Genomic DNA, 13,839 nt, shown 5'->3' with positions numbered 1-13,839 from the left:
AGTTCTGACATGCAAACAAGATTTCATGGAGTTACAAGAGGGTTGAGAAATGGGAAACAAATTGTAGGGGATCTTATTAATTTACAATATAGTTCACATCCCATTATTTAGATGGAAGACAGTGTCTGTCTGTGGTGCCATGTGGGACTAAGGTGTTCAAACTGAGAACACAGGAGTGATTTTGTGCCTGTGTTTATTTCGCTCTTGCTTCCTGCCCCCAATCTTGCAATCATCATTTTAACCACCCTTCTAAACAAGTGAGAGTCAAGCTTCTCATCTAACATTAAATGCACCAACTTTTGGCTCAACAGATGATCACTCTACCAGGAGAGGTAAGGGAAAACCTCCATTTAAGCCAGTTGGCCAAGAGCTCAACCCATTTATGCCACAAGTTAGTTTGTACCCGATGTTAAACCCTTTCATTAGGACGTTAGCCTTGATAGCACTATGTTCTCCATTTGAACAAATGCTCCATAATTACTTTCTCATTTAATGTGGGTTAAAATGCCAGCTGTAAATGCTGAAGATCTTTTGAGTATACAGTCGAGTGGCTCAGTTATAGCATATTCCCTGTAATACAGGGAAACTAGATTTTAAAACAACTCTGATGTCCTGAAAGCTTAAAAAATATCCTTGGCATACCACAGAGAGCTGCGCCTGGTCTCCTGGAGGTGAATGCCAGCTGCACTGCTTTCAGCTCAGCCGACTTTGGCTACCCCACAGAGACTATTGGCAGCAACCTCAGAGGGGTAAAAATAAACTTGAAAGTATTTTTAACACAACACAACAAGGCTCTGTGAAAGGAAAAGCCTGTGGGTAAAAACAGCAGCATTTGTCCTTTACCTTCCTGTTAGTTCCATTCAAAAACACTTTTTCAATGTGATCATAATAGGCATCACACCAGTACAATGTGTTGGTGTGAGAGTCCAGAGTTAAACCATTTGGCCACAGCATCTTTGAAGTCACAAAAATCTGTCGATTGAAGCCGTCCATCCAGGCCTTCTCAATTCTTCCCACGCTGTCATCTATTTCATCCTCCTCCCAGTCTGTCCAATACATCCATCTAAGAAATTATAAATAAGAGCATAAAGACATTATTTTAATCAGACACCTAACCAAAAAGGTTATATCATTAAAAAATTTCAATCTGGTCTTTCTCTGTATGCCTCTACATCTAAGGCCACTGTCAATAAAGCACCAAGGAAGTGGAGTCTTGGCAATTACCTGCTAAATCTAATCAATGTACACAGTCCATCTGGCTATGTAAAGGCAAAAAATTATATGGCTTGGTTGAGGGCAATGGTAAAATTGAAAGAAAACTGTCAAATCTGTATTTCCCTTGGTATAGACAAAGTCTCAGAAGAATGCTTTGTCTAGGAAATGACTTTTTTTTCAAGGTTTACTGACAGGTTTTTAAGTGTTGTTCTCAACACTGAGCATATAATCAATTATGTGATTAAAAAGCAGATTGACTGACATGAGAATCCAGGACACAGTTAATGACCTACTCCAGACTTTACTTTATCTAAGATGAACTATTATTTTTTTTAAGATAGGCAATTGGATTGTCTTTGTTCTAAAGGGCGCAGTCATACTGGGTTTGTTTGGCCAGGTCTAATTTGTCTTCCTGATGTAAATTATCTGTGTTTTATTGCTGCTTATTACTACCCCAAAACCCACAGAGGATGATTTAGCTCCACACAACTTTAATAACAGCGGGTTAACTGACCTTGAGATTTTGAGCTTCATTTCAATCTCAAATGAAAGCAGCTGCCTTAAAAAAAAATCTTTTGTGCAAGCTACAAGGAGAAAAAAAATCATGGGCTTATGTCCCAGTTCTCTCATGGGTAGGGTCAAAAACATCCCCCATGCATTGTTTTAAGGTCATGTGAAAGGCCTTGAGTTATTAATTCAATTATAAGTTTTAATTCAGCTCTCTCCCCTGTCCTTCTATTAGACTGCTGTCTCCAAGAATGTCTTTATTATGTACATTGATCCTACCAACTATCCTCTTTTTGTGGGCCCCCAAATGCTGCATAGCTTCTTGGGTGGTAGCTTTTTGTATGTCTGGCAGAATCACAACTGTCCAAAGACCATGATGCTGTTCTCTCTCTTGAATTTTCTTCAAATAGTGAAATTAATAGGGACTCCTCATAGGTTTATAGATTAAATTTGGAAACGTCGACAAAAGGTTGATTGATATTCTGGACTGAAACCTATTGTCTTGAATCTATATTGCCATTGCTGAAATTCAAATATTATAAATTACCTGCTTAAAAGTGTCCACGATCTAAATATTTTATAACATAATCAATAGAGATGCCTAGACCACTGAGACATTAAGTGATTTGCTGAGGGTCACTTAACTAGTATATGTTAGAAGCAATCTTTGAACCCAGGTCTTTAAGGCCAACTCTCTGTCCACTATCCACCGATATTAATTTTTCTCTCCTCTGATTTTTTTTTAACTTCTAATGGTTCAATATGCTTCTTGCAAGGAGTCTATACATGGTAGGAGCCTGTAGGTGCAGTCTGGTTTAGACATTATACTACTATTACAAATACAGTAATACCTAACATTTATATAGCACTTAAAGGCTTACAAAGCACTGCACACATTATCTCATTGGATCTCATCATTCTCTCCTGTGCTGCTTTATGAAAGAATCCATCAACCAACAAATATTTACTAAATGCTTACTATTTGCCAAGTACTAGTGCTAGGTGCTAGAGGTACAAAGAAAAAGCAAAATCTCCTGACCTCAAGGAGTTTACATTCTAATGAGAGAGACAACATGTACACATGTACAGAAACATACAAGATACATATAGCATGAATTAAACATAACCTTAGAAGGAAAATTCTAGCAGCTGGAGAGACTAGGGTAGGCCTCCTGAAAAAGGTGGGTAATGTTAGACTTTAGTCTTGAAGAAAGTCAAAGCTTCTAACAGGTAAAAGTGAGGAGGAAAGAAAGAACTGTCTGTGATCAGTCAAATAAACCCTGAAGACTTTTATTCATATATTTAAGGTGAGAAAAATAAGCAATCAAATAAAGGCATGATAGAAAGAGGAAATGGATTGGCCATGTGTTTTGGTAAGTCCATTAGCCCTAGAAACTGCCTCATTTCCCAACTCTAGACCTTCACCCATTCGCATCTGTCCCCTGAATCTATCATTTTGGGGAGTAAACCCTGTAAAGAAGGGGTCTATAATATCCATACCACCACTACCATTAAGGGAGGATCAACTGCCTCTCATTTAGCAGGAAATAAAATTTAGCTGAAAGAAAAGTGCTTCCTGAGAGGCAGACTGGAAACGTCATGTGCAGGTGGGTTAAAACCATTACTGGTACCTCCACTGCTCCCTCCCATTTGACCCTAATGGAGATAGCTCAGAACCTAGAGCCTAAGCACAAGAGGAAGTGCAGCATGCTCCAGATCACCAACCCTTCTAACAGCCCAAGTTCATATCCATTTTTCAGGGAACAACTCTGGTAGGGTTGCCACGTACCATTCACCTCTGTCCTGCTTCAACCTGGCCCTGTTTTCTCAACAGCCACAATTAATGAATTTTCAGAAAAGAAAGCTCTTATCACCAGAGTCTTTGAAATGGTTCAATATTAGAAATAAAATTTTATCAATAAAAATAACAATGGCTGGAATTTATATAGTGCTTTTAGGGATGCTAAGCACTTTACAGATATCGTATTATTTTATCCTGATGACCCTGGGTGGTAACTACTATTATTATTCCCATTTTAAAGATGAAAAAAATGAGGTTAAGTGACTTGCCTAGGGTCACAAAGCTAGTTAGTCTCTAAGACCAGATTTGAACTCAGGTCTTCATGACTACAAGACAAGACCTCTAGCTACCATTAAACAACATGTATTACCACCTGATGGGCAGCTACATCCTAAAGACCACTGGGTCTTCCTGTGTAATTTGCAGCTGAAATATCCTACAGCTGTGTTTTCTCCCTCTGTTATGAGTATAGATTCTGTCTTGTTTTTCAAATTGTCCCCTCAACACTTATACAATGCTTTTTGCATGTACATAAATACTTTTTCTTTGGTTCTTTCATTCAGGGAGCAGGAATAAGAGTTAATTGATGAATGGCCTAGGTACTTCACTGGTATCCTTGAAGAGAATATGAGGAAGTTCCTAACTTTGTTGAGTGGTAGATCCCCTTTGGTGAACTTAGGATAGTATATGGACAAGAGTTTCACAGGTTGGATAGGTTGGATATTTCATATTTCATGGGAGATGGGTTGTGTGTGTTCTTCCTCACTGGAGACAATAACCTTATGGATGACATCACATGAAATAGAGTACTGAAGTATTTGAACATAAGTACATATTCTAAATAAGAAGATATTAACTTGATAGAACTTAAGTACTTGATTATCATTTACTCATTTTATTATATTTAGTATCATAATCAGATGGTGAGAAATCGTCTACTAAAATTAGTGATAATTATGTTTCCTAAACATGTGCTTTTTTGGTTCACTCCTAATAGTCCAAATTATATTCTAGAAAACAGACTGGCAAAATGTGAACTGCATCAATGTCAAGGTCCGGAGAGGTCCCCTGGGATGTTTTATGGACCTCATATGGAACACTTATAGGACATGGACAAAAATCTCACAGGGTGGGGTAAAAATCACAGAGCACAGTGCTTGACTCATGGTAGACTTGTTGATTACAGTTATCCCTTCCACATAGTGGAGGTTAGGGGAGCAGTATTCCCACAATCTGAAAAATCCACATAAGATGTTTTTGGTCCTCCCTTCATACCAGAGAAGTCTGAAAACTTTTTTTTCTTTTATGGAGTATTTACAGTACCATATTGTAAAATTTGGATAGATATTATACAATACTACATATATATTTTATGCATTTCTGAGTTTCTAAATTTTTTCTGTGTCATCCGTTGGCCTTCACATGTTATCTATGGCTTCCTCAAAACTCCTACTTAATTTCTTATTCCAACCCACAATATGTTGAAACCATGATGGGGAAAGTCATGATGTGGAAGGGATAGATGTAATTGACTGATTGATAGTTTGAGACAGTGTGGGAGGCTTTCAATCTGTACTGTGGGAAGGAGTGTCCATATGCACAAGAATGCACATCCACTTACATGTCTAATATAAAGCATATTCTAAACTTTTGAAACTAGTATCCTAAATACTTCCTTCCTTCTATTCACTTAAGCATAGGGTGCGTAAGATCTGTAAAAGTTTAGACAAATATGAATTTGTTAGTCATGGAAGATGTAATAAAGCTTCACTGTTCAGCTGCACCTTCCTGTAGATTAAAAAAAAGCTGCAACATTATTCCTTTTAACAAATCCCCTAGACAGGAAGTAATTTCATATTGAAGTCTGTTGAGGTTATAGATATATAAATATATAGTTACATAAAGCAGAATTTTCTCCATTATCAAGTGTATAACGAAATAACTCAGTTCACAATTATTAAACCTGGACAATTGAAGGTAAACAAGGATTACCCTGCACAAATTAGTGAAATATTTAGATTTCTCTTCTTTTTTGAAATCACAGACTGCCATAACCTTTCTCTAGAGTAACTCTCCTTCCAGTTCATGAGGATATTATCATCTAAGCACTCCACTTCCCTCCCAGAAGGACTTAAACTTTTCACCCTCATCCCTCTCTCTTTTCTTCTCTGGAACCATCATCAAATCAATTCTCTCACTGCTCCTGGACAAGACTAGTTAATCTAATGAAAATAGTAAGCACTTAGAAAATACTTGTTTTTCACATCACTTGGTGGAACAATAGATAAGGTCACTGTGTTCAGAGCCAGAAAGCAATAAGTTCAAATCCTGCCTCGGAGTCTTACCAGTTGTTTTACGCTGGGCCAATAACTTAACTTCTATTTCAATTTCTTCAAATATAAAAGGGGTATGATAATAGCACCTACTTCTCAGGGTTTTTGAGAGGATCAAATGAAATGATACTTAGAAAATGCTTAGCACACAGCCTGGCATATAGCAGGCACTTAATGAACACTTGTTTGTTTCTTTCCTTCCTTGCTGACTGACCCGTGCCCAGGTGTTCTTCTATCACTTTCTGGAATGACGGGGAGAATTAATATGTTGGATTGAAGAATCACAGAATCTTAGGGCTAGAAGGGACCTTATACATTTTCTAGTTCAACCTCTTCATTTCACACTTGAGGAAATGTAAGGGCAAGTGAAGTGGGACTTTTTACTGTTTTTTTCTTTTGGAGTGCTTCTCAGCACTAAGGCAATCAAGTGCCTTTGATTGAGTCTTACCTTTGTTTGTAGGAAGGCCCACACCCTTTTGCTAATGAGGTTACAGAGGTGTGAATCCCTTAGGCTCTGAAAAAGGGTATACATACTCTGACGGTAGCCATTAAGCTAGAACTCTCAGAACTGCAGGAGGAGAAGTTTTGCTTTGGAGGCACACTCATTGGAAGAGTGTTGGTGTGGAGACTCTGGGTAGCCATTAAGACGCTCCCCAGCTTTGAAAACTCAGATGTTGGTGCTTCTCTCTCTGGTAACTGTATATGTATTGCTATGGTCAGACAGATAGAAGCCTGTCTGTTGATTTGTGTTATTTTGCTCTGTTTACATAAATTCTGCTTGTAATTTGTTTGTATTTGCTCTGAAGTTCAGGGTGCTGACTTTTTCCCCTGAACTAACTGAATGATATATGTATGTTTGATTAAAGTGAGATTGTAAACCCCTAAAGTATCTTTCCTTAGAAAAGCAGATCAAAGAACCTGTGCTAGCAGCCCTCTTGTGTGCTGCTGATATTGGTCTTATAGAGCCACAGTAGAGGCGAGTAGCATTGTTGTTACGGGAAACTGATGCAGAAAAATTAATTTGCCTAAAGTCAGTGACAGTGCCAATTATGTCTCCCAAGTCCTAGGTCAGTGTTTTTCCATTTTATCATCCTATAATAAAGTGAGAGCCTGATGAGACATGCCTCCTTCCTGATAAGAGGTAGGAGCCTGTAGCTGCAGTCTGACATTGTCATCACCCTGGTGCAAGCTTCCATCACCTCATACCTGGACTGTTGCAACAACTTGCTGTGATCTCCCTGTCACAGGTCACTCCCCACTCTAATCTATCCTCCACTCTGTTGTCAAAGTGATCTTCCTAATGTAGATTTGACCATGTCAGCACTTCTATTCAATAAACCACAGTGGCTCCCTATCACTTCCAGGATCAAATATAAAATACTCTGGTTTTCAAAGCCCTTCATAATGTTCCATTCTCCCCCACTGTTCCCTCCCTACCACAAGGTTAGTAACACTAACCTCCTTGGTCTTCCTTAAATAAGACACTCCAGTTTTGATTTGGGGCATTTTCACTGGTTGTCCTCCATACATGTAATGCTCATTTCTGTCTCCTGGATTCCTTTAAGTCCCAAATAAAATTCCACCTTCTAAAGGAAGTCTTTCTTAATATTCTTAATTCTAGTGCCCTTCCTCTATGGATTGTTTCCAGTTTAACCTGTATATAGCTTGATTATATGAAGCTGTTTGCATGTTTTTCCCCATTAGATTGTGAGCAGAGACTTAAAAAAAACCCCAAAACTTTTCTTTGTGTGGCCATCACTTATCATGGTGCCTAACCCAGAGGGGGTGCTTAATGATTGTTTATTGACCAACTGATTGGTCAATGTGTCTGTATGCTTTGCTTAAGCTTTACTTCTTTCCTTTAAGGCACTGAGCCTAAAATATACTATGTACTTAATAAATACTTTAGTGTTCATCATCCTTCAAGGCAGGGTTCTGTGTTTGGGGCTGGAGGAGAGTGGTGGCAGGAATGGCTGAAAGTAAAAATATTTTTAAAAGTCAATAAAACATTTAAAACAAAATAAATTCAGACCTTCTGGTACATATTTATTCCCATAATTTTATTCTAAAACTCTACTAAGCCGTAGGCAATAGAATACAACCCTGGGGAATGATGTGTTCTCTAGGCTTCCAAAGAACAGATTTCAAAGAGTTCATAAAAAAGGTAAGTAGGATCCCAGGGCCCAAACTTATATTGGGAAAATCAGTCCAAGAAACATAGGAAGCTCCCAGGAATGAAATTCTCTTGGCACAACTTTATCTAAGGAGGAAGAAAAAAAGAGAATTTTCTAAAGGGACTGGTGTAGGTGCCCTGCAAATTCATTAACTAGTTGAAAATTTTTTCAAGGCATATAAAGGACATAGGCAAAGGAAGATAAGAGAGGATGAATACAAAAGAGGGGCAGAGTGCTAGGTTCACAACAAACTGAGGTTGGCATGAATTGTGAACACAACAAAAAGTGGTATTTTAGCTGTGTTTGAGCAAAAAAAAAAGGTCAAAGAAGAGAGAGGTCTGCTGCTTATAATAGGTATATAGATAATCCCAGGTGATAGAAAGAAAGTAGAACTAACTATTGAACTCTTATTTTCTTTCTGTTTTTTCTTGATAAAGTTAATTGTCTTCTTATTAGGAAGGACAGAACAAAGTTAGTCAGCAGGAAACTGAAATACAACATAAATGAAGAGGAAAGTAAGAGAGCATCTGACTGCCCTCATTGAGGTCTAGGCACCACACCCAGTTATCAGATTTGAAGACACCACAGAAGTCAGGATAGCTGACTCAATGTAAAAATAGTAGTATTAGCTAATGGGACTGGAGTATTCAAAAACTGAAGCAAAATTCCTCAGAGGATAATAGATTTCTCATCACTGAAGATCTTTAATGACAGAACCACTTGAAGATGTAAAAAATATCAGCTTTTCTTAAACTGTGGGTCATGACCCTATGTGGGGTCTTGACCCACAGTTTAAGAAGCAGTGCAGGGGCTGCGAGTGGAAAAAGTTTAAACCCTGGAGATTATTGGTTCGGACATCAGTTGGCAAGATGACTTGAGATTCTTTCCAACTTTGATATTCTGTAATTTTGTCATTCAACACAAGACAAGACTGACCACTTTCTCAGGGCATTTGCTTAACAGACAAGCAAGTGGGAAAGTGTTAAGAAGAGCATCATGAGGATCTAAGAGAAAAGGGAGACCAGAATGATATAAATGTCTCTATATTTAACATTGGAAGCTCTGGGGAGCTGGGCTATTCCCCTGTATCTGTGGAAGAAGAAAATGGACAATCCCGGGACATGCTTTGAGATCTCTAGATTGAAGCAGTTGGACTGGCAATCAGTGTGACTTTACAATTTCCCCGAGAAACTCATCACTGGGAACTCTTATTATCCCAAAAGGTTGAATCTACCTTGTATTCACATCTCATCATTAGTACCTTCTGTCTTTCTGACTGGACCCTTTGACCAGAGGGCAGGGCCATGGATTCCAGGGCTTCTATTTAAAGTGAGGGCCCAGTATAATTTTCCTCTACATTTCACACCAATTACAATGCTTTGGGAATTTTTTGGCACTCTACATCATCCCCTGTACCCACTCTCTCACCCCACCCCTGTCTGGCTCTCTTTGCAGTGTACCTTCCTTTCCCACCCCTCTACTTTTCAGTTTCTTTTTGTATGTTGTCTTCTCCATTACACCATATGCTCCTTGAGGGCAAGGGTTATCTGTTTTCATTTGCATTTGTATCTTTAGTGCTTAGCACAATGCCTGGCACATAATTGGTGCTTAACAAAGGTTTAATGAGTGACTCGCAGATGATAACACTCATACTGTAGGCAGATTATTCTTTCTGAAACTCCTGAAGCTTATTAGGGCCATTAAGATCTGTTAGTAACACCTAAGTCACAGAGAAAAAACAAAACAAAACACTACTACAAAACATTACATTCATTGAGGTAAAAAACAAAGTAGAGAACTGTCAGGAATTTAATACTTCTTATATTTAATACTTTCTTATATTTATGTATGATGTTTAATTTTGGGATAAAAGAGTCGGAGAAATCTTATGATCAAGAGTTATTCATGTCATATCATTTTTAAAGTGCATTTACACTTACTGTGAACACCAGTCTTGGTCTACATATGCAACCTTAGTTTTTGTCTATGAAAAACTGAGATTGTTTAGAAGAAATTCCAAACGTTTTTCACTTCATTAAAAAAACAAAAAACAAAAAAAAAGTTTTGTAGTAGTTTTTGTCTTAGTCATGACTTTGAACGGAACGAATTGACAGTTTGAATCATTAAGACATAGGCTTATTGAAATTGAAAAGTAAGGTAATATTCCAGAAAATGTCACTCAAGAAAAACTATGTCACCATTATTCTTTTTTTTTTTTTAAATTTCTGGAGAATGTGTTTCGATCAGGATTTCTATCTAATTAACTTTGGCCTTCACTTTCCACTCTAATTCAAGATACAGACTTGAAGAATACTAGAAAATAATCAAATGAATAATATGTGCTAAATCTGTCACTGCCCCTATATACTGCCCAAAAAAAGGAAGAAAGAAAAAAGTTATTTCTAATTGGTTAAAGAGAGAAGTAAACTCTTTGCATACCCATTGACAGGATCAACAACAATCCCACGAGGATGAGACATCTCTCCCTCTAAGAGAGTCTTCCGACTTTGTGATGCTTTCTGGAGTCTGGCTACGCTGATAGTTTTCTTGTGGCCATCATTTGTCCAATAGAGATTATTTCCAATCCAGTCCACAGCTATGCCTTCCACATTATCAAGATCTATTATTAAAAACAAGCAAAAACCAAAACATAAGCAAAGTACTACCAGCTAAGCTTTGCTTCAGGAAGACAAGTATTATTTTGGCTCTCCACAGAGGTAAAAATATTAATATATATAGTAAAAAGGTGATTTATTTTCTTCCTATTCTATAAGATGTGACAGAGCATCCCTCAGTAAGATGGATCTTTTTTTTTCATAAAATCATTTACCTGCAATTATGGTAACCATATTTTCTAAAATAAAAATTAGGATACCTGGTTTGAGAAAGAATATTCATTTTCTGAAACACTGTTAAAAGAACTGATCCACTTCCTGAAATTGAAACATATGGCTTCTGTGCCTAACACAAACACATTTTACATCCCTCATCACTTGGATGATAGTACTGGTAGTTTTGTCAATACAAAGTTAGCAAAATTAGTGTCCAATATTCTGAAATAAAATATTTCTGAGATACACTTAAATTAACCTTAGTCATTGCTTCCCTTTGTATTTTTTCTTTATTTGACCATTTTATTTGAATGAGAAACTCTCTCCACATGGCTTCCTTCATTCCAACCTCATTTGATGAAATGATCAGAACTGCTTGCACCATTTAAAACTAATGTATTAAAAAGCTTCAAAGGAAATAGTGCTTCCCATAGAAAATGATAGGAAGCACAATTAATGAGGTGAAAGAAGAAAAAAAAGAGGACATTGAGTCCAGGAACAAAGATTATCATTCTGCATGATATCCACTCATGATGAGATTATATGTACAGACTCATAATAGTTATTGCACATTAACATCAGATCAATCTGAATAATAATAACTTTTATCATAATAATAGTTATTATTATTTTTATTATTGTTCATTCACTTCCAAGGAAAATAGTATATACTTCCATAGTGGAGAAAAAGTACCTTCCCTTTAAAGATAACTACACCATTTTTGTAACAACAGTGTTGCTAGCAGCTGTTCAACAAGAGCACAGAGAAGAGCTGCTAGAACAGGTTCTTTGATCTGCTTTTCTAAGGAAAATAATTTTAAGGAGTTAACAATCTTACTTTACTTAAACATACATATATCATTCACTTAGTTCAGGGGGAAAAGATCAGGTCCCTGGACTTCAGAGCAAATACAAACAGAAAGTACAAGCATACATTATCAAAACAGAACAAATAATACAAATCCAGTCTATCCATAGCAATACATAGTTACCAGAGAAGTACCAACATCAGGGTTATCAAAGCTGGGAGGGGCAGTTTCAACAGCTTGCCCAGGGTCTTGTCACCAACACTCTTTCAGCGAGTGTACCACTAAAGGCAAAAAGCCAACCTCAGAGGTCTTATACCCTGTTCAGGACCCTGAGGGCTAGGGCCAACTTAGCATTTAGGGTGTGGGAAAGTTTTTCAATCTCTAGCACCATATCATATACATTGTTTCAAATCAATGGCTCCTGATTGCCCTAGTGCTGAGAAACCCTCCAAAACAAAAAGATCCCACTTTACCTGCCGCTTTGGCACTTGATACTTAGTATCCCCAAAGGGAAGAACAGCAAAAACTCCTTTGCTGATTACCATTACAAAACCATGGATCTGTTGTTGCAAGTGACCTCAGAGGCCATCAGGCCCAATTTTACAGCTGAGGAAACTGCAACTCAGAGGTTAAAGGACACGGCCAAGGTTGCCCAGTTAATAAGTTGCAGAGTTAGAATCTGAACTCAGATCTTATGATGAAATATTATTGAAATATTAATTAATATCAAAATATTCAATGAAATGAAATATTATTCCACACCATTCAAACAGAATTATAATGTAGAAAAGAAGCTTGAAGGCCATCCAGTTCAGTGTCCACCCTTTGATGATAAAGAAGATGAAATCCCAAGAAGCTAAATGCCTTCCCAACATCACAGCTAATTAAGTGACAGGACTGGGGCTACAACCCATGATTCCTGACTTTCAATCCATTATATCATGCTACACTTACAGTAACTATCTGGGGCTATAGATACACTAGCATATAATGGATGTGAACAGCTGCAAAAGGGAACCAAGAAGTACCACCAAAAAAATAAACAGGAGTAAAAGATGACGGAAAGAAATGACTCTTCTTGGTAAAATTGAGAAATAGGAGATGGGTCACCTAAGTGCTCCATCAGTACACTAAGAATAGTAATAGAAATGGAGGAAAGCCTTCAATATACTGAGTGGCATTTTCTGTGGTCAACTTTTGAGAGGAAAGTAATTAGAATCTCACAATATTAGCAGGCATGGATGGTTTTCAATCTACAATCCTGGAGGGAACTCCCTAACAGTTGAGGCCAAAAGTCCATGTTAGTACTAAGTAATAATCTCCTCCAAGTTTTTCACCTACTAGATTGAGTTGTGTGAAGCAGAGGTTACATTTCCCCCCTTGGCCTTTGTGTTTCTTTCAGCACTGAACATAATGATCTGTAAATCAATTAAATCTCACCCAACCACATGTAGTCTTAGCCTAAATAAATATTAAGCAATTAGTGTGTACAAGGTGCTGGCACAGCAACTAGGGAGATTACTCAGAATCAAGAAGACTGGGTTCAAGTTTCACCTCAGTCGGATATTGGTCAGGTGACACTGGGCAAATCACTAAACATCTCTGTGTTTCTGGAAATCTTTTAAGATGATAAAGAGCAAAGCCACTACCTATCTGCATTCAGAGAGGGAATTTTCTCATGGAGAGTTTCTCTACATCAGTGAAATCACAAGACCAGTTTATGAAAACAACTATCAAAAATTGTGCAAGGCAATCTGCCAGGTGTTAGGTATATGAGATATGAAGGCATCATGCAATTAGTATTTCAGGATTGATTCAGTTTGTTCTCATTAGTCCTAGAAGGGAGAAATAGGAATAAGTTGTAAAAATAGCTGAGGGGCAGATTTAGATTTAATATAAAACAAGAACAAGATCTTCCTTATAATAAAAGGATATCCAAAATAGAATGGGTTGTCTCAGGAAGTAGTGGATCCCCTTTCATCAGAGGTCCAAAATTAAAAATTAGATAATCACTTGTTGAGGATCACAGGACCTCAGATGTGAAATGGTCCCTGCCCTCAAGGAGTTTAAAATTTATGGTGCATGACTGTGTGTCTCCATCTGTGTGAATGCAGTATGATTGTGTGCAGATTAAAAAAAGTGTGTGTGTATATGTATATATATACTTAT

General features: G+C 37.5%; 1 protein-coding gene across 1 annotated transcript in view; it reads right to left on the bottom strand.

The window, feature by feature from the left end:
• The window catches only part of LRP1B (LDL receptor related protein 1B), a 2,306,513-nt gene that overhangs the window by 981,869 nt on the left and 1,310,805 nt on the right, over window positions 1-13,839 (bottom strand). Inside the window, exons 12-13 of the mRNA XM_036744555.1 lie at window positions 10,470-10,650; window positions 844-1,063 (exon numbers count right to left, since the gene is read on the bottom strand). Coding sequence (XP_036600450.1) covers window positions 844-1,063; window positions 10,470-10,650 — 401 coding nt within the window. The remainder of the gene's footprint in view (window positions 1-843; window positions 1,064-10,469; window positions 10,651-13,839) is intronic.

Source organism: Trichosurus vulpecula, chromosome 2 (assembly GCF_011100635.1).
Source record: "Trichosurus vulpecula isolate mTriVul1 chromosome 2, mTriVul1.pri, whole genome shotgun sequence".
NCBI lineage: Eukaryota > Metazoa > Chordata > Mammalia > Diprotodontia > Phalangeridae > Trichosurus > Trichosurus vulpecula.
Note: the sequence above shows the minus strand (reverse complement) of the source record. Positions and strands in the feature narration are given on the sequence as shown.